The sequence below is a fragment of the Diuraphis noxia genome, unplaced genomic scaffold (assembly GCF_037042655.1).
Source record: "Diuraphis noxia isolate RWA-SAM2 unplaced genomic scaffold, SU_Dnox_SAM2 contig0002, whole genome shotgun sequence".
Taxonomy (NCBI): domain Eukaryota; kingdom Metazoa; phylum Arthropoda; class Insecta; order Hemiptera; family Aphididae; genus Diuraphis; species Diuraphis noxia.
This window is the reverse complement of record NW_028301712.1, coordinates 69,169,834-69,192,244: the sequence shown is the minus strand read 5'-3', so window position 1 is coordinate 69,192,244 and position 22,411 is coordinate 69,169,834. Positions and strand designations below refer to the sequence as shown.

Sequence of the window (22,411 nt, the reverse complement as noted above, 5' to 3'; positions counted from 1 at the left end):
ATAAAAAATAAATAACAACTATATTACCTAATTTTTAAATTATATGAATTAAATTGGATTGATCGAGTCAGAGAAGACCTAAAACTACCGGGAATAAAACATGGAGTATTGAAGTACAACTGGGTAAATGCACCAGTAAAGAACAAGACGTACGTCTTACCTTTTTAGAAAACACAATTCAAGTTAACACCAAACGTTCATAATTGCCACATAATGTATATTTGTTATAGTGTAATTATTTTATTCATGAATAATAAATTGTATTCCTTAAATTTAATTAAATACAATTTATTTATTACGAACATTATCGATTTTATCGTACTAAAACCTAAACTTACTGTAAATGGTAAAATTACTGGTTATTTGTATAATACACTAATACAGAGTGGTGTATCTACCTATAGACGTTTTTTATGGGGTCAACGACCCGAATAGATCGTAAATTCATTTAAATGTAGTGTATTACGGTTAGTTACGAAACAAATTTCAATAGATACATATCACATTGTATATAGGTACCTACCTATGTGTATAATAATGAATATTCCCGACCTGGGGCCTAGTTAATCGAATTGCGGCGGCGAATCGGCAATCCCATATAAATTATATTAGAATTTCGACTGGTCCCACTGTGCACGTTGCGGCCTAGAGCTGTTACTGGTAAACATGAATGATAACAGGAAAACTTAGTTGACTAGATACCTACTATAATAATAATAATAATAATAATAATAATAAGTACCTTTATAACAACCGATCCGTCTTTTTTGTATGACATTGTTACAACTGCCATTGTAATATTGTATTACAACCGATATGTCCGTGCAATAATATGTAGAGGGTATTGGGTAATACAAAAGGTACAGTATAATAATAAATGCTACTGGCTATATACATACAATTTAAAAGAATTATTATAATATTATGAAATACTACAAAGTCAATGCATTGTAATTTGTAATGACTAGGTATGAAAATGTTTTAAACGCATAATTGTATGAAAGATGAAACAGTTGGCGCGTTCTCTCGCTGGACAGAGTATAGATAATGAATATAACAAAAAATAGAACGACCAGCTGCTGCAGCTGTTATCATTTTATCTTTATTCTTTGTTATCAGTTCTTCAATTCTGATTACAATGCTCGTTTCCGGTGGTAGACAAATGACAAAATTTATTTAACTATTACGAAAAGTGAAAATATAGAGATTCAAGTTCCATATTTTATAAGACGTTAACTGACTATAGTAAAAAATTATAAAATTCCATATCATTACATTAATATTTTGGCCAATTTACTATGGTTCAATATAGTTTTTTATTCTTGTCAATTACTCAAATAGCTAAGATGTAATTTAAAGAGATTTAAAATCATCAAAAATGTTTATTATGTCTTTTAAACATGTTAGTCAGTTATTACCTTTTCGTAAATTTGGTATAATAAAATACTATTGTCATTCCTCAAAACAATACGATGTGGTCGTTGTTGGTGGTGGACATGCCGGATCTGAGGCATGTTCTGCTGCCGCTAGAATGGGAGCATCTACTTTGTTGGTGACTCACAAAAAATCATCAATAGGTACGTTTATAAATTAAATTATAACAATTTTCATTCACAGATGATAAATCCTAATTTTTATTTGTTTTCAGGTGAGATGTCATGTAATCCCTCATTTGGTGGCATTGGCAAGGGACATCTGATGAGAGAAATTGATGCATTAGATGGACTTTGTGCAAGAATCTGTGATCTTTCAGGCATTCACTACAAAGTAATGTGATTCAATGCAAATAGAATATCTTCTTTAAAGTTAATTATAGGTTTTAAATCGCAGGAAAGGGCCAGCTGTATGGGGTCTAAGGGCACAAGTTGACAGAAAACTTTATAAAATGCATATGCAAGCAGAGCTTTTTGAAAATACTCCTAATCTTGATATTATTGAAGGATCTGTAGACAACATTTTACTTGACAATAATAATCAATGTACAGGAGTGTTATTAGGTAGTATAATGTATATATGTATATATATATATACCTAATATTATGTTATTTTAAAACTACACAACATTAGTAAACATTAGCAACATTAGTTTATTATTTAGTAAAATCAATTTCCTACATAACAATAAAAAAAAATCATAAATTATACTCATACCTATACTATAGTTGTCCATACTTAAGAAATTGTATGTTGTTTAATTTGCTCATATATTTCAATAATTTAATTTTAATTCAATATTTCTAATATGAAACTAGTGAAAGTTATACCTACTTTTTAAAATTTTAAAAAGATTTTTTCATTATTAATATTTTTTCTTAATTTGTATGCGTTTATACTTATTGGACCTGAATAAAAAATGTAGACAGATTGTTCAATGACTATTTTTTGTTAATATTGTTTCATTGTTAACAAAGTAGTTTGTTTTATATTATTATGTTTGTTGAAAACATTTATTTATTTTTATATATTACTTTAAGTCTAAATTGTTAAGTTAGTTTCTATAATCATAATTTTAAGTTTATCTTATTGAACATAATCAAAACATCAATTTTCTATTTACGTTTTTTTATTCAAAAAAACAGCATTATAATGATTATGCATCATAATAATTAGTTTATACTGTTTTTCTTATAATATTCTATATTTTTAAAACTATACTGAAATTAGTGATGTTTCAGTATTTTATACTTTTATAATATACCTAAAATAATGTAATAGAATATATTAGTATTAAAATATTGAAAAATATACAGTTATTCTGTTATTCATGTGTATTAGTTTGAATTTATACGAAAAAAGTATTTTTTGACATTATTTCTTTTGATTTTAAAAATAGAATATATGAATTAAATTTATATAAACACATATATTTTTGGTAAGAGCATAATGTTATTTTTTTCAATGAAAAGCATCCTCAAGTATATATTTTAAGATTTGAGTTAGAACATTGAAAAAGTTAACTAAAAAAATTAGGACCCTCTTAATAGCTTATGTATATTCATAGTATTAGTTGAACAATATTTTTGTTAAAAACGCAAAAACAAAATTAAAAATGTCTTTTAAGTCACTTAATTAATATTTGGACAATTGTTTTTCTTGTACACAATAATAATTATATTTTTATGCAATATTGATTTTTTAATTTCTAGAAAATGAAACATTAATAAGAACTAAATGTGTTATATTGACTACTGGAACATTTTTAAATGGTGAAATGTATAGTGGAATGACTGTGAAGCCAGGCGGTAGAATAAATTCTAAGCCATCTATTGGCTTAGCCAACACTTTAAAGAGATTAGGATTTAATACAGGAAGAATGAAGACTGGTACACCACCTCGAATTGAAAAGCAATCTATTAATTTTACTAATTTGAGCTATCAGCCTGGAGATGATTTACCAACACCGTTTTCATTTATGAACAATTCAGTTTGGCTGAAAGTAAATAATTATGTTTTCACCCTGTTTATTATAATATATTTTTTTGTTTTGTTAATTTTTTTTAGCCTGAAGACCAAATAAAAAGTTATCTTACATATACAAACAGTAAAGTTCACCAGATTGTAATTGATAATTTAAGTGTAAATCGACATATCAAAGAAGAAGTAAAGGGTCCTCGATATTGTCCATCACTTGAATCTAAATCTCTTAAGTACATATTTATAATATATTTTATTAGTGTACAATGCAATTGTTAGTTCAAATATAAATAATATTTTTAGATTTCGTGATAGAAATCATCAGATATGGCTCGAAGTAGAAGGCTTTGACAGTAATGTAGTTTACCCTAATGGCCTATCCTGTACGCTGCCTGAAGATTTGCAAATTAAAATGATAAGAAGTATAAATGGACTAGAAAACGCTAACATCATCCAGTATGGTAAGGTGCAGTTATTTTAGCTTAAAAATAAACTAACAAGACATTTTCAGGGTATGGAGTTGAATACGACTATGTGGATCCACGAGAGCTTTATCCTACATTAGAAACAAAAAAAATTGGTCGATTGTTCTTTGCTGGTCAAATAAATGGAACAACAGGCTATGAAGAAGCAGCTGCTCAAGGAATATTGGCTGGAATAAATGCTGGTGCTAGTGTGAGTATTAAAAATAATATTTTTGTTTGTTTAAACTTTAAAATGTTCTTAATTTTTTCAGGCCCTGAACAAAAATAGTCTTACCCTAAGTAGAACTGAAGCATATATTGGCGTACTTGTTGATGATTTAACCACACAAGGCACAGATGAACCATATCGCATGTTCACTGGTCGAGCTGAATTTCGTTTGCATCTGAGACCTGATAATGCAGATATCAGACTGACACAGAAAGGTTCTTTTCTAACAATAGAATAATTAAAAGATATAATTAGACATAACTTATAACATATTTTAGGTTATGACATCGGTTGTGTCACTAAGAAACGTTATGATCAAACACTAAGTATACTTTCCAGTTTGGAAGAAGGAACCAAACTATTAAAATCAGTCTCTCAAACCATGTATAGGTGGAAAAAATCATTAGGCTTAAAAACATCTCGAAATCCAGAAACCAAAACGTGTGTTTACAGTGTTTACACTTAAAAACTCTGTTCCCTGAGAGAATGTGGTTGCGCAAAAACAAAACCTGTCATTTACCACCTCAAAAACCAACTTCCCACTCCTTTCTAGCAGTCTTATGCTCAAAGTTAGAGCACATTCTTTCATTGAACGGAGTATAGTTTAAATAAATATACACAAACATGTTTTGTAATTATTATAATGATGCCATAGGGCATTTGAAATATTGGGTCTATCTACAGAGGGAATCACATTACGACAATTGGAAATGATACTTCCTGATAAATTTGGTGGAAAATTTAAAGACAATCGAATTGATGAACGTTTGAAAATTGAAGCTTTGTATCAAGCATCTATTTACGATCAACAAGAGGATATTGAACGTGTAGAACTCGATCAATGTTTACTTGTACCTAAGGACATAGATTATACACAGTAATATATTAGTATTTTATTGTCAACATGAACAAATGCTTATTAATGTCTATATTATTATTCTTTTATTTACAGTTCATCTCTTAGTATATCAAAAGAAGAAATTGAAAAGTTATCCTACATTCGACCACAAACAGTATGGAACAAATAACATAATTAAGTATTTTTGATGATTCATTGATTCATTAATTTTTGTTTTCAGATTGGAGCTGCTGGTCGAATACCAGGTATTAAACCCAGCACTGTATTGCGACTATTGTATTACATTAAAAGTCAAAAGATAAATATACCAATCAATTAAGTATGCATACCTTGTGTAATCATTTATTTTATTTAAAAACTTGGCCGTAATTTATTATTACATTCATCATTAATTTAAAAACTAGCCGACTACATGGAAGTGGCCAAAAAAAATGTAGTTGTAATCATATATGTCTTAAATATGTGTGATATATCATATGTGTGTATTATCTACAAGTTCTACTCTATTTATTTATTTTTATGGTCTACATAGTTTATAATAATTATACTATAAACGCTACCTACAACTCCAATGTAATCAGTGACAAAGATTTTATGAATGACATAAGTCTGATATATTAGTGGATAGGCACCCTTAACCCCCTGTTCAGAATTCCCCTATCCATAAAATACCCCAGAATTTTTAATTATTGTAACATTTAAATATATTGGTTAATTTGCATTATTTGCAGTTGAAAAATATTAGAAATACATTGGCGCGATTTTTTTATAGTCATTTAAAGTCCGCATTTTTTAAATGTTTAACTTATATAGCTAAGGATTAAAAATGTAAAATAAGGTTATACCGTAAGTAATTAATTGTGTAAACAAAAAATTTAAAAAAATATGTTTAAAACATTTTTTTTCATTATTATTTTACATTAAAATTTGGTTAGTTTGGTTAGTTTTTTGTTGTAATTGAATATTTGTGGGAACTTGAAACTTTTGAATTATATTAATTATATACAAATATCATAATATTCAAATAATATTAATCAACTTACCGGTTACTGTAGTTATAATCACAATATGTATATAATATAAAATATCATAGGCCGACAAATTTTCTTGGCTCCGAACAGTTTTTCATATACTATGATTTTATATCATTGAATTTAAATTTAACACCACCCACTAAAGTGACCCACTTGTAATCTACTGTACACATAATAGGTAAGCTAGCCTACCAAAAATCAAATTAAGTTTTCTTGGAAACTGTTAGATTACAAATTGTTTGATGTCGATTACTATAAGTTACTAAAAATTACTCAATTTTAGTATAGGTTAGGTTGAATCTAGGACAAAATATCCAAATTTATCCGTTTTTATGTCAATTAATAGATTACACATTACTTTCTAATAAAATTAACTCAAACATCAAATTATTTAATTATAAAAATATACCTAACATATAATAATTATATAAATTTAATTAATATATTATATAATTAATATATATTAATATATAATTTTTAAATTTTTAGAAAATAGTGTAGGTAGTCATTTTTTAGCAAATTATTCCTGTATTAATAAAAAAAATTAAAAAGGAAAAATTAATACTTAATTTAATTAAGAAATAATTTTAATATATAATTATATTTTATTAGTATGATTAATTATTTTGATTGTTTTATATTTATTTATATACATATTATAATTATTATCATTGAATTTTGAAGAATTTTTAGATAAAGTTGGTCATAATATCAGAACAAGGCCTAGATAAACATTAAAATTATTGAATTTTTTTTTAATATAATATTATATAGGACTTATTTTTATCTCCGACTTTTTGTTAAATACCTATATTATATTTCATATGACGATGTAAATACTTAATTTAATTAAGAAATAATTTTAAAATATAATTATATTTTATTTGTATGATTAATTATTTTGATAGTTTTATATTTATTTATATATTATAATTATTATCATTGATTTTTTTTTTTTGATAATATAATATTATTAGTACCGGACTTTTTTATCTCGGACTTTTTAGGCTTAGGACTTTTCTACAGCGGACTTTTTATGCCTCGGACTTTTATTCCTAGGACTTTTTTACTTCGGACTTTTTTCCGCGATTCATTATTATTAATCAATAACATAAAAACGATTAAAATAATCAATGTTGAACATTTTATAATAGGTAGGTAGGTAATTGTAAAATATATTGTCGAAACAATATTTAATAACTAACAAATAATAATAAAAAAAAACAATAGTTAACTTAATTAAGAAAAAAAAATGATAGTTGTTATTCTGTCATAAGACACTTGACAAACATTTTTTAAAAAGACATTATCACTATGCATAACAATCTAAGTTTTTATTATTATTAAAAAATTATATTAAAGCCTTTAAAGGAAGTATAACAAATCATCTACCTGCTACAATGTTGTGCTAACGTCTGAGACTATGCCCAATTAAATATGTCAAGTTATGGGCCAATTGACATGAAGCAGGAACCCGAATTGTACCCTAAGAGTGATTTAAACAAAATTCATGGGTGTAAGCATCAGGCAATAAATAAAATAGTTCACAAAAAGATATACTAACCGACAAATTATAATATAGGTATATGAGTAGGACCGTGGTAAGATTTTGACACCCAGGGGCACTAATATCAGTTGAGGATTCACCAACAACGGTTTCTCAAGTTCGAGGCGCCCCCTTGGGCCTTGATCTTACTAAGTTATGGCTGCCGAAGGAAAATGCCCCTTTTGCCTCCCCTCCTTAACACGGCCCTGCATATGAGTTGACTTGAATGAAATTCTTTGCATTATATCAGGAGGAAGTCTAAGTGTAAGTACCTTCTATTACTTGAGAATTTGTACGAGCTAGTAGTTACCGAATTACCCCGTGTTACATGTCGTGAAACCAAAAAGAAATAGTACCTATAACAATACATTTAAAGCATTACATTTTTTTTTTCGGTTGTTTTTCTTTTACCGCAGCCATACTGAATGATAAACAAAAGTATAATATTAAAAATAACTACGAAATATGGATATAATAGGAAGCCACATATTTTAACCTTTTTTGAGCTAAATTATACGTTTGGCATTTTGATTTTTTTTTTTCCTTTGTCTAATGTTGATAAAAAATTATTCGCTTGGTAAAATTTCTTGAAAATTAAAAACAAGGTTATTCAAGCCTCTTACGGAACGATTTCAACAAATATGCTTTAACACAGCGATTACAATAGTAATGATATTTAAAAGTCAATCTCGTGATTTAAATTGGGTTTCCACTAGACGCGTTCACGTAAATCCTTTGCTGTGATTGGTTGGTTAGGTAAGGTTACCACACGATTAACCATATTGCCGTGTTGTTGGGCATGCTGAACATTTTACTTGTACACGGCACACGGGCGTACAGCGGAAACCCGCCTTTGCCGACATTTGGATTTCGCCACGTGCAGGGAAATAGGAAGTTCCTACACGACAGCAGCAGGTAAATATAATTACTTTGTCTATAGATTATATCATTGTCGTATATTAGAGAATATACTTAAGAGGACGTTATACCAACATGTGTTGTCTTCGTCTTACAAGTGCGTGGCATGGCAAATGGCAAAAACTGTTTCTCGCGGGAAAAAACAGTGAAGTCTACAGTTATAACTAAGAATTAAGAAACCAAATTTTCACCATGAAAAAAGTAGAATTTTCTCTGTGCAATATAGTTTTTATTTTTTCGATATCAGAACTACAAAAAAAGTTCTTAAGGTAACATGGGTTATCGATGATGTGATCGGTTTTTTATCGGAAAATTTTTAAGACGTACAAACAATTTACAATTTTAAAATACTAATAATTCGCTTTAAATTAAAATATAATAAAAAGCCTATGAGAAGCCCTCGGTAATAATTTTACTTTTAATTTTTATAAGAGGTCAACTCACTAAATTTTAAGCTCACGGATCTAAACGTGATCTGCCCGAGTTGGGTCCCAAATTTAAAATTGCTACACTAGTTGGGTCCCGAATTATTTAAGGTACTACACTAGTTTGGTCCCTGATTTTTATAGTTACTACACTAGTTGGGTCCTGAACTATTTTAGCTACAACAGTTAGTTCTTGAATATTTTTTGGTAAGTACTACACAATACTAACATTTTCCTTCCCATTTTAACAGACTTGGGACTGTCTATAATCTATTTTGACCACAGGTATGGTTAAAAATGTTTTTACCTTTTTTTTTTTTGTTTCTCTTCCATTAAAATATAAGTTATTAGAATTTTATGAAAAATAAATCACTTTTGTGTTGGTAAAAATATTAAAAATGTTAAAAACCAAGTATAAAAATACATACTATATAATATAAATATAGCCATATAGGTGTAAGTGAAAAAATATTAAAAATGTTAAAATGATTATATGATATAAATACAAATAAAATAATATTTTTTGAAAAATCACATGTGTGTTGGTAAAAATTTCTACGACATTAATGTTACAAAGTTTATAGATGACAATATGAATAAAAAAATTGCAGGTATCAATCGATTTGATTTTGTAAAATTAATGTCGTATACATTTTTACCAACACACATGTGATTTTTCAAAAAAATATTATTTTATTTGTATTTATATCATATAATTATTTTAACATTTTTAATATTTTTTTATGTTGTAGCTAAAATAATTCAGGACCCAACTAGTGTAGTAACTATAAAAATCAGGGACCGAACTAATGTAGTACTACTAGTACTTATAAAAATCCGGGACCGAACTAGTGTAGTACCTGCGATTAGCCCCTAGTACTCGGGACCCAAATCGGATGCGTCGGATCTGCCGTGCGTAAAATGTGTGATATCACTTGTAGACGGAGACTACACGTGCGGGTTAAACGTTTAACCCTTTTAATATATTTAAGGATATGATATTACCTTTGCGTCTTTCCTGTCTCGACCAAAACCCTCACAGCTACTGCTTTTTGAACAAAATATTATAATTGATTGTTCTCAACGAGGTCTGCAGGTTCTGTTATTCGCGGGACGCCATCGAAGTGGTGTCACACACTAAAAACGCCAAAAACGGTAAACATAATTATGTGTACCTAATAATATTATATTTTTACAAATTATAAATCCATCGTACCGTACATATATTATATTAATGTCTGTATAGGTAGGTACTCGAGCTGTATATGGAATTTTGGCATTCTTCTATTACCTATACCATAAAATAAGACATTTTTCATCCTTGATAATCGAGCCGGGTAGAGATATTTCAACACTTTCCTGACATTTTTTAAATTTGTTAAATTTTATTCTAATACTGAAATTAATCAATTAAACCCACATTTAACAGTTAGCATTTTTTAAATAATATGTATTGAATCCATATAACATGATATTAAAAATAAAAACAGGTGATGAGTTTAACCTTTTTCCCGCTTGAATAACAAATATTGACTGCAGAATCGTCACAACGTTTACCCAATCAATATTTTGCCGAATATGCATGTATCTCCCTTACTCTTATATTCTTAAATACGGCTCTGGCTCTACAAAAATATGTATACATTATTGCTTAAGTTGAAGCTTCCCAACTCTCTTAATTTAGATACCTAATATTGTATTATATATTCGAATCTCCTTCATTATTATCCCTCTTTTATACAAGTATCCATTCACCATTGTGTAGGTATGTATTTTTTTTAAATAACTGTATTTGATCGTTATTACTAAATAAGATTGTTTACAAAATATGTCTACATTTTGTTAAAGGGTTAAGCCCGTAAATAAAATAAGTATGAATGAATATTGAATAGATTAGTTTACATTTTGTATAATTTTATAATATTATAATATTATTAACTTTATGACTGCAGTGACCGGCACTGTGGTATATGATTAAACTAGTATTGGACATTGGGACACTTTTTGAATTTATAATAATGGACGGTTATCAGTTTATCACATTACTCCAGGGCAACATGAATAGAAGCAATCATATCTCTAACTAAAGTTTCAATGCTTATGTCAAAATCCCCTACCTTATCCTTATCCAATTTAATCAAAGCATTAAGTAGGGGATCATTCTCCACATTAGATTGAGTCCATAAGTTATCTGTGTTAAGAGCAAGTCTTAAAAACTAAGGGACTACCTCTGGAGATCTAATTATTGTACTAGACATATCAAATAAATTCTTAATATTAGTAACCACATTATTTTCCTTTTTATCTCAGCATGTACCTACTCTAGCTCGCTTATATCGATTCTGGTCAACTTGATTAACACCCGTCATACTCGATCAATATAGGTAATTGAAAAAATTAACCAAAATTAAAAGCAAACCTACAGTAGCTAATAAGAAAACTCAAAGTAATAGTAATTTGTATAGACAACTATATAATCATATATTATACCATAGTATAATAAAAAACAAACAATGGAATTAAAAACATCTAAAGAACCCACAACTTTCAACCTCCGTAAACCACGCTCTGCTACCAAATGTAATATCAAGGCAACAACCATTTATAGGATTGCGATTGCCTTGATATAACAGGCAGTTACTGAGGATCGAATATCTCACACTTCACTCATCACTGTTTTCAAGTACAGTCACAAACAATGAAGCGTCTTAAACCATCTCACTGAAATCAAAAAAGCGCTTGGAGAGACCAATACTTTTAAAATCTTCAATTGTTTTTTGATGCCACTATTCACTAAACTATCCAACTTATTATAAACGATTATTTTAAATACTCTCTAATATACATAAATAACATAATATACTTCTAAGCTACTACATTATTCATAATTTAACCTATGTTAAACTTTGCAGGCTAATGACCTCTGTTTTTCAAGCTTGCTTTATTTTGAATAAAAAATAAAATAATATGCAGTATGCACTCTTCGCATACGTCACGCCACATAGGTATTAGGTACACATCACAGACTACGTTGCACTTGCATGAGCACAGGTGTCATCAATAACCTATAGAAATTATAACTAATAAGTATAGGTATACGTATACCTGTATGATGCTAATATTATAATATTATTAATGTATGCAACAACTGTGCAAGTGTATTAGATTGGTAGATTACCTACACCGTGTACCTACAGCTGTATTACATATTATGCGAGTTAACTCAACTGCACAGTCTGTATACTTAATGGGAAACTGGATAGGGGATAGGTACGTATATAGGTACGTAATCGATAGTGTATACAATGTACATATGGACCATGGAGCCGTACGTATCTATCTATATTTGTATAATTTGTGGCAAAACATTAAACAATTTTTTAAAATATAATTTGCACCATTTCCATTTTTCACCTAGTCTAAATTGTAACTAACACCACTTGAAAATAATTATTAATAATGTTATTTAAATTTATCAATAATATGTAAGTATTTTATTTGTCAATCAAGTTCATTTCAAGAAAAATATTAAAATCTAGATACTATATAGGTAATTAGGTATGTGTAAATAAAGTAAAATAAAAAGTGTAAGATTAATTTTGTTAAATATATAGAGATTAAGAATATTTTAATTCGTTATCCAATTAATAAAGCCCGTGTTATATTTATTCCCGTTTCATATGCTATAATACTGATGTGAGCACGGAAAATGTATCAGGTAAATTCCAATAATAATTTAAATTTAAATTCTAGCACTCAAATCAGTAAAATTAATATTTAAGAGTGACTCAAAATATACATTTCATATTTTGGTAAATATTTCAAACGCACCTATTGGTGGTGCAAATTATAAATAGGCGGTATTAAAATGCTTAGATTTTAAACTTTTGTGGTGGTTTATTGATTTCTGGTAGTAAAATGGATATCTATTTGATGCTTTCAGGGGTTTCAAACGTAAAAATTCCCAGTACTTTTCAATATAACCGGAAAAATCAAAAATAAATTAAAGAAAAACGGGAGTTTTTACGGAAAACCTCCTATATTTGACAAAATCCTTTAAAACTTTAAAAGTTAACATTTTGATGAAATTCGTGAATATTTTTTGTGAGCGTTTTAAGTTCACATTTTTATGACACTGAATATTTCGTTATTTATTTATTACTCGTAATCTATTAATTTCACCATCATTATCGATTTTATCATTTTATTGTAATTCATGAACAAATCATCCTAAATACCTACTTGAAATTGTTACCAAATTTTTATAAGTATAATTAGAACTTTCCATATACGATGTAGTTTTAAAAATATTTTGAACTATTATTTATAGACATTAGATTTTATTCATAGAAATATCCATAAAACGTTTTCTGTTAATTCAAAAAGTTTGAAAAGTGAACACAACCCACACAAGGCATCTTATATATATTTAATTAAAAATGAATATAGTGTTCATTTTAAGTTGTAATGTATGGGTATTGTATTTATTGTATTAATATTTTTATTTTAAGGTGAAGCAACCATAATCAGTTATATGTTAAGTATGTGTATATATTAGCGTTTTATTAAACATTAATAAATGATGGCAGCAGAGGAGTAGTAGTGTTCACACAGATCCTCCTCTGCTGTCGGTTAAACGAAAAAAAAAAAAGTTGTAGTGTATGCATGTTGCAATTCAACAATAGCTAAGGATTAAAAATTAATTAAAATAAAGTTACTCGTAAACTAAAAAGCTAAAAAATATTTGAACTTGATTTGTTTATAGGCATTTGAAATTCAAATTTGGATAAAATTAGATATTTAAACAAAGAACTATTACTTGAAGTAAATCGGTATAGTTCTTAAATGCAGAACAAGCATAATTAATTCATATTATTTGTATAGGTACCTTATCTAAGTATGTTTAGAAAACATTTAGGACGAGATTAACGAAAACTATTATAATGAAAAATGTTTACCTCTATTCAATTTAAACTTTTGAAGTGTAAAGAATTTTTGAATTAAACCTTTAACCATCAAGTATTATAGGTACTTCTTAGATAATATATTTTCTATGGACCATTAAGATTACTCCAAAATTAGAAATACCGTAAGCTTAAAAGTAAAAGATATGAGTGTTTGTCGTGTATACAAATTATAAGCTCCTCGCCCACCAAATAAAAATAATTTATTTTCAGTGTGACACCTCGCTACCCTCTTAAATAAGATTCAGATCCTTAAAAGGATATAATTATTATTAATTAATATTAACTGTTAAAGATTTTACCTACACCTATCACTGCAATGTTTCTATAGATTATAATATTATACTAGTCAAGAAGTTATAAATAGTCATAGTCATGCATATAACTAATGTAAATGTATTCGTAGGCTAATATGACCCAGTTGTTGAAGCCATTATTCTCAATAAAATTTATTTATAAAAATGTACTTTCACACATACGAGATACGACCACAATGCGCCGTGAGTCGTCGTTACTCGTTACGTATTTAATTTATTTAGTTACATATATGTATATAATATTTAAATTTTAATATGGGCTCAAATAGTTTGTTGTATTATTTATTTGAAAAATTACTATCTGAAAAAAAATTAATAACTAATAGCCAAAATCATTATAATAGTATAATCATTCAATATATTATATATATTATTCTCGTCAGTCGTCACCTATATTATCAATTAATAACATTTGATTAATTGTATTTTCTTCTTATTGTTTCTTGGTCACAGATTATATTTATTTATGAGAACATATAGCCGTATTGTAAAAAAAAAAACGTGACAAATATTCATGGTAAGCACATTTAGTCTATATTAGGCTTATCGATTGTTATCCTATGGATGATATTATAATATTATTATAGTTTTTATATAAAATGTCTTAAGAGCTAAGAATGTATATGACTATTTTCCGATTTTAATGCAGTTAACAATATTCAATATCCAAGGCAGTTGTATACACAGAGAGGGTTAGGGCGTTTCAAAATCTGTTAGCCTTTTGGTATTTCATACTGTAGGTACCTATATATTTATAGAATAATAATTGCAATAATAATTTATAAGTTTAATGATAGTATACATGATAATTGTATAATTACATATATGATATATAAAGTAACAGTAGTAACACCTAATTTTAAATTTTTATCAGTCTTGATAAGCGTTGCTCTCATTGGTCAACCGCATCATGTGGTCTAAAGGATTATTTCTGCCGTAATTGGGAGTGTAATTGATCATGTGACTTCTACATGGTGTCCAGTGGTGCGAGAAGAAACATTAAAATTGACCAACGAAAGAAGGAGAGAGCATCGATACAACCTTCCAATCATTTTTTCAAAAACTTTACGATGGTGTTAACTCTCCTGTATGCCAGTGAGATGAGACCAAATTCCTAACCGAAGTTTTTGAAGCTTTACAACAGATATATTATTATCGTTTCACTATGACAGTATAGCAGTACGTTCAGTAAGATATACCAGTTATACCTATATATTGTATACCTTTATAGAATAAACGCTTTTTTTGGTATAGTTGACACAAACAAGTGTTATATTATTCTTACTCGCGTAATACCTTACGTACTTTAGTATTTATAACCAATGGTAATACGATGACATACAATCGCAGTTGATCTAATTAAGTACTTATTTTATTCGCGGTAGTGCAATAATGATTGAAAAAAAATGTTTTATAGTCTGTTTTAGCTTTATTACAGCAGTAGACATCTCTATTTTTTAAGGACTGGCATATGTATATATAACAATATTATGTAATATACTTAGGCAGGTCGATTTCTTAACATTAAACACTCATTACATCAAAGTATTTTTTAAATTACTTCTCTTTATATACCTAATTTTATGGTTTTTTTAAATTATGTAAATTTTTTTAATGTTATAATATTTTAGTATTTTGCTCAATTCAAATAACATGTATTTTTATTTCATAATGCTAAGCAGAAAATTATTGTGTAAATTTCAATGTATAAAAATAGAATTTCTTACAAGAAGTTAAAGTGTTTAATGTGTTGAATGTTGATGAGCAGCATTATTAAAGTGGATCAACATCCATGTGCCAATTTACGATTCACCCATTTAAACTTTAAATACTAGTGAATTCTCGAAAAAAACTTCTATGTAATATGGAATTTAAAAAAAATATATCGGTTATCAATGTCATCATTAAAAAAAATTTAATTAAAAAAGTTAAGCCAATGATTTTAGATGTATTGATTTTACAATGATGTTTTTATTTATATATTATATATATTTTTTTTTTCTTGTGGCCATGTAAACGATAAGTTTTCGAAATAATACTTCAATTTTCAACATCAGTAGTTTTTAGTTTTTTTTCTAAATGTCAATACAATCTCAAAAGTTTGGTAAAAAAATTTCAAAATTTAACACAAGGCTCCTAATATATTGTTACAATGGTAGTTAAAATATATTAAAAATACTGTCAGAATTTTTTTTTAGAATTTTGACAAAATACGTAAAAATCACGAACATTTACTAGAAAGTCATTAAAATGCATTTATTTAAATTTAAGATTTAAAAATTCAATATAAGAATTTTTATAAGTGTTTCTACTTTTATAAAGTAAAAAATATCTACCGCAAAGTCAAATTAAACTTGATTTCTCTTGTAGCGATATTTTTATTTTGTTGTTCTTCAGAAACGAATAACTGTAAAAACTTGAAATTTATATCATATATTAATTCCTATACTTAATAACATTTTCAAAATACTTAAACTTTTTTAAAGTTATTTATAGACATTTGAAATTTTTTAAGTTTTTAATTTCATAATGTCAGTAAAATTTTATTCGTTGGGTCAAAAAGCTTGAAAATTTAAAATTTAAGACAAGGTTTTCCATTAGTTGATATAATAGTGTTGGAAAATATTTAAAAAACATAGGTACGTTTTTTTTTTATAACCGTTTAAAGTTAAAATTTTGAAAAAATTGATGAAATTGAAAATTTACAAATTAATTAATTGTTAAAAATGTATAAAACATTTGACTTTTATAGCTTAGGATTGGAAATTTATAACAAGGTTTCAAGTAAATAGTTAATTCTGCAAAAAAAATCTAAAAACTTTACAGTTTTTTTTTTTTATAGTTATTTTAATTTTAAATTTGGTTGAAATGACATATTAAATATTAAATAACCAAGAATAACAATTTTAGTTATAATATATTATTGTAATTTGAAAATATTATTCGTGGGTACTTAAAATTTTTAGAGTAGGTATACTTTATATTCTAATTGTAATAAATAATGTCGTTACTCGTTAATGACTTATATTAATACTTTTAAGTATATAATTGCAGGGGTGGCCAACTTGCGATTCACATCATAGTTGTAAATGGTTCTCGTTTTATTTAAAAAAACACCAATATTTACTCACCTATCAACGATAAAATTATAATAATTATAAAATGTATTTATAAACATTTTGGCTCTTGGTATCATTATATTTATCGATATCACTCGTTGACGTATTCATGTTGGCCACTCTTGGTATATAATTATATAATTATATATACCTACTATGAATAACCGAATGGGTCGGGTACATAATGAATCTGATTTGATTAATTTAGAATTTATGTTATAGATATTATATCATTGAATTCAAATTTAATACCACCTATTACAGTAGCGGAACACGACATCCACTTACCCGATTTTTTTTTTTAATGTTAAAAAAAAAAATTTCAAAAACGTTAACATATACTTTTTTAGATATTGAATGATTACTTACAGAATCACCCTACAATATTGCAGCTAAATAATATTTTCCCATTCACGTAAATTAAAATACTTGTCAGACTAAGGTGTTACTGGGGAAAAATTGTATTTTACAGTCTTGTGAAAAAAACAAGTAGGTAATAACAAATATAGGTTATAAACTTATAATTAATAAATAGAAATAAAATTTAATTGGGTGATATGATCGGGATCGGCCAACATAACGGTCAGTCGACTTTGAACATATTAACGTAATAATATAAGTTTCTGCATGTTGTACAGTTGTGTGTTTATTACATTATTAAACATAAGCATAAGGCGTACCTAATAGGATTTATGAATATTATGGGGCATGATTATATATATCACGTGACTAGTATGCACCGTATCGTTTGGTAGGTTTATACAGACATAGACATTCGTTTAGTAGGTGATCTACCGATGCTTTCTAAGTTGTATTATGTATATAATAACCTGATTTTTGTTCAATTTTAAGCAAACAAATAAATAATTAATAAAAGTATCGATAATAGATTCGTTACATATTATAATATAATAGTATAACATTGATTTCAGTCATTTCAAATTACACGGATGATGTCTTTTGGAGCATACAGTTTAGTATATAATTAATTAATATTAACAAAACGCACAGATATTATTGCTTTATACTTTTTGCAATTTTTACTAGTGATGCTGTACACAGTTTTCGAACGAAGTTTTTCGTAAACATTTTCAGATGGGGTCGACGTTATTTCAATCATGAAAACCGATAATATATCATGTTATGTTAGTATACTGTTTGTTTGTGTGCCTATACTGCCTGCCTAACTACAATAATAATTAATAATATACCCAAGTCCCATGCGTTATTACATCATAATATTATATTAACTATTATTCCATGGTAGGTACATTATACATAACATTTTAAATTAAAAACAACGTGGCCCGCACGTGATTATTCGGTGCTATTCCTATAACATTCTCGGTTGCGGTTATAGGTATTCAATGGTCATCGTTTATACCGTTTATGGGACTTAAAAAGCCTAGAATCCATTTGCACGTATATATTAACATATTGGAAAAAAATCATCTATTAGACTCACACACCGATTAATGGGGTCATTTTGAACCGAAGAAGGGAAAATCCAATCAACTGTGGATGGAATTTTATCAAGAATTAATTATAGGTAGGTAGGTACTTAGCATACATTATACAAGCAATATTTTACTAGTTTATTTTTTATTGAACAATATTTTTTCCTATTAAATGTCCATACATTATTTTTAGTCATTATAAATTAGATTAAATAATAGCTGAAATATCGATAAAAAATGTTAAATAAATAAGTTTGTGTTTAATTTATTTTTTTTTGATACTTTTCGTTTTATTGACTCATTCGGTTAATGGTATCAAATTGCCTGATTTCAAAGCGAGTCTATAATAAGCGGTAACCACTGTATAATTGGAATGGAATCGATAAAAAGTTGAATTTTGAAAAACAAAATAATATAGATAAATTGTAATTTATAATGCAAATCGAAGCGTTTGCCGTATAAATCTATCACATTTTGTTTGGAATAAAAAATAACGATTATAAACCAATACCGACTGTCAAATAGACAGGTTGGTAAGTCGTACCTAAATTAGTATTAAATATTAATACATGCATGTCTAGGATTAATATTTTACAGTGCTTTATAGGTACTTAACATAGGTATACTAACCTGTAATAACTATTGTATATAGCATTAATGTGAGACGTGAGTATACCTGCATGACGTAGGTAGATATGTTTAGCCGTTTAGGTGCCCAGTAATAAATGTTTAATTCATGGTTTTCATTCAATAATAGCACATCATAGTGCATTGTAGCAAATTATATTATATGAAGAAAAATGTATGTTGCCGATTCATGAAAATTTATATTGCTGATTCATTTAATATCCGAACTATTACTATAAAAACAACACAACAATAGAATACATCACAAAGAAGATTTATTCCATAAAATCGTTTCAAAAATATAAAACTAAATAATAAAATATAGTAGGAAGTGTCACGGTCACCGCTATTTGGCTTCTTTTAACAATTAATTTCACCGTCTTATTCAATTTTAACATGATATTCACTAAAGTCTAGCAGTTGTATAGAGAATGATTCACTAATCGTGCTCAAAATCTGATTTTTGAAATTTTCAAATAGGTAATTTAAATATCATATTTTCATATTCTTGAAAAGTTTTCACTGTTTAAGAACTGTTCTTTACTCCTATGTAGATACAAGCCCAGATGAGAATTTCACTTTTCTACTGTAAATCATTAAGTGGAAAATTTCAACGAATAGTTTTTGAGTTTTAAATATAATTTTAACAATATTGAACTTTGTATACTTTGAGGTTCTTAATGTTGGAATTGGAAAATATGGAGGATACGATGTTTTGAAAATTTTAGGTGATACTATAGCTGGTTATTATAATATTAATCTATCAACATAAATAGGTAATTTCTAAAAATGGTCCAAGTATAATAAATATACTAAATCAAATATAAAATATTACACATTTACTTTACATTTTTGTAAAACCATTTATAAAAACTATTATCCTTAGTATAAGCATTTTAATAGTTGAGTAACTCTTTGAAATTTTAACTACAAAGTTACAAAAAAATATTCACTATTCAATTTTTAGTAAAATAGGGAGTTCTCATCTGAAAAACTGAACTTTGTATCACAGCAAGGTACTCCTTAAGTATAGTGCAAAACAATTTAAGAGTTTGAAAATATGATCTTTGAGTATTATATATTCAAAACATACAAAAATCGAAATTTCAGTAAGTTAAAAAAAAAAGAATAAATAATAATATATACCTAATGAAAATAATAAATAATAAAAATAATAACAATAATAATAAGTAATAATAAATAAATATTTATACAAAATAAATGTAATAAAAACGAGACTTAGCATGCTAGGTGAATCACCCTTTCCATATCTTTTAAAAAAAAAGATAAAAAGAATGTTAATACCTATAATAATACTGTCATTATCATACTAGACATATTAACAAAAGTAATATGTGCATAATTAATTCATTTTTTTTTTATTGTATCAATCATCAATGTACTATTATATTACTATATTACTTTATTAGGTACTTATTAAAATATATAATATATAATATATTTATTAATGATTATCATGGCTATTATTTAGCTGTTAAAACGCTAAACGTCACAATTATCGACAAGTAGGTAATCATATTATTGTATTAATAGATAAATAATTTAATCTTACTTTGAATATTTCTGTAATATTGCAAAAATCGTGTTTCAACTATAAATTACTATTATTGTATTATAATCGAATTAATAATTAGTTTACTATAGTCTATAATCTCAAACTGATGTGGAATATATATTATTCAGATAAGTTATTCTAAATCTTCATATATATACCTATTATTAATATTGATAAGTTATAGTTATAAGTTAACAACTTATAGTAGGTGATGGTAATTATTATTATTATTATTATTATATTGTATTATTATATTATATTTTTATTATATTGTTATTATTATCTCTATACTCAAAAATAACATAAGGATAAAACAAAATATATAGGTACCTACGATATAGTACCTAAGTAAACACTAAACGTGTAATTATTTTTGGACTATTCCAATTTCGGCATAAATAATAATCGTAGGTACCTATATATTTTGTTTTATCCTTATGTTATTTTTGAGTATAGAGATAGGTACATATACGCAGTGGCCAATATAGGTATTTAAGAACTAAACTGTAAACATAATATGTTTGAATTTAGTAAACAACGAATATGTGCATTGTATAGGTAGGTATATAATATTGATTAATTAATGTCTAAATCCTGTGTGTAAATGAGCAACAAAAATAATAATTAATAATTGACGCAAAACATTAAAGACGATTTAATTGATTTTCATCCAGTGTTTTCCATTTATAAAATATAATAATTTAATAATATAGGTACGATAAGTCAAAAATCAAAACTATAAAATTAAAAATAAATACCTATATCACTCTCAACAGTGTACTAAATGCATTTTCATATTTTCGATCAGATTGAAGTAAACCCAGATTAGGGGGACCGAGGGCTATGGATCTGGGCTCACAACGGATATCGAACAATAATATGGATCCTTGACAGGTATTGCGTTTCCTTTAATACACGGATAATACCATAATGGATATATTAATATCATGATTATTATTTGGCATATGGCCCAAAATTATCTTAATTTGGGCTTGAATAGTTGGTGTCTCATATTTTTAATGTATACGGTTTATATAGAATTTTAAGTTAATAGTTATATGGAAACCTGCAATAAATTAACTTATTAAATTATGTTAAAGGAGGGATTCGATACCCCCTCCCACGGCTCCCACCGTGAACACGCCCTTGACCTATATCATACATATAAGTATTTATTTCTTTAAACATGTAATATTACATGTTAAATAATTATTAAAATATTCCCTTAGTCCGCGGTATTATATGGTATTCGATATGTATTTAATGAAATAATTTTTATTGTACAATTCTGGTTGTTGAAACAAGAATTAGATTAAATTAAATTTTGAATTTACTATTTAATAAATTTGATTATGCTACATGACGCATCACCAATAATAATTTTATTAAATGTATTATTCAGTTATTTATAAATTAACGTAATTTGGATATGATTAAAAGTAACTATTGTTCTTTACTGTTT

The 22,411-nt window shown here is 26.9% G+C and overlaps 1 protein-coding gene and 1 long non-coding RNA gene across 4 annotated transcripts; one reads left to right on the top strand and one right to left on the bottom strand.

Moving 5' to 3' along the window:
- Positions 1-1,137: 1,137 nt before the first annotated feature.
- On the top strand, positions 1,138-5,292 carry LOC107172462 (5-taurinomethyluridine-[tRNA] synthase subunit MTO1, mitochondrial). 2 transcript variants are annotated; one of them, XM_015522753.2, is made up of 12 exons: positions 1,138-1,577; positions 1,649-1,767; positions 1,817-1,997; positions 3,147-3,436; positions 3,502-3,647; positions 3,718-3,875; positions 3,926-4,089; positions 4,151-4,322; positions 4,386-4,548; positions 4,763-4,984; positions 5,060-5,120; positions 5,187-5,292. In XM_015522753.2, the coding sequence occupies exons 1-12, from the start codon at positions 1,379-1,381 to the stop codon at positions 5,283-5,285; spliced, it is 1,974 nt and encodes a 657-aa protein (XP_015378239.2). In that variant the 5' UTR covers positions 1,138-1,378; the 3' UTR covers positions 5,286-5,292. The 2 variants fall into 2 exon arrangements, with proteins under 2 accessions (XP_015378239.2, XP_015378245.2); XM_015522759.2 differs by having other exon boundaries at positions 1,437-1,577; positions 1,831-1,997.
- Positions 5,293-7,013: 1,721 nt separating this feature from the next.
- LOC149058851 (uncharacterized) lies at positions 7,014-21,049 on the bottom strand. Of its 2 annotated transcripts, XR_016190274.1 has the most exons (5): positions 19,423-21,049; positions 10,394-10,514; positions 10,106-10,285; positions 9,895-10,026; positions 7,014-8,444 (listed from the first exon to the last, which is right to left on the bottom strand). It is a non-coding gene; the product is annotated as an uncharacterized LOC149058851 (long non-coding RNA). The 2 variants fall into 2 exon arrangements; XR_016190275.1 differs by lacking the exon at positions 10,394-10,514 and having other exon boundaries at positions 10,106-10,180; positions 19,377-21,049.
- Between the last annotated feature and the right edge of the window lie 1,362 nt (positions 21,050-22,411).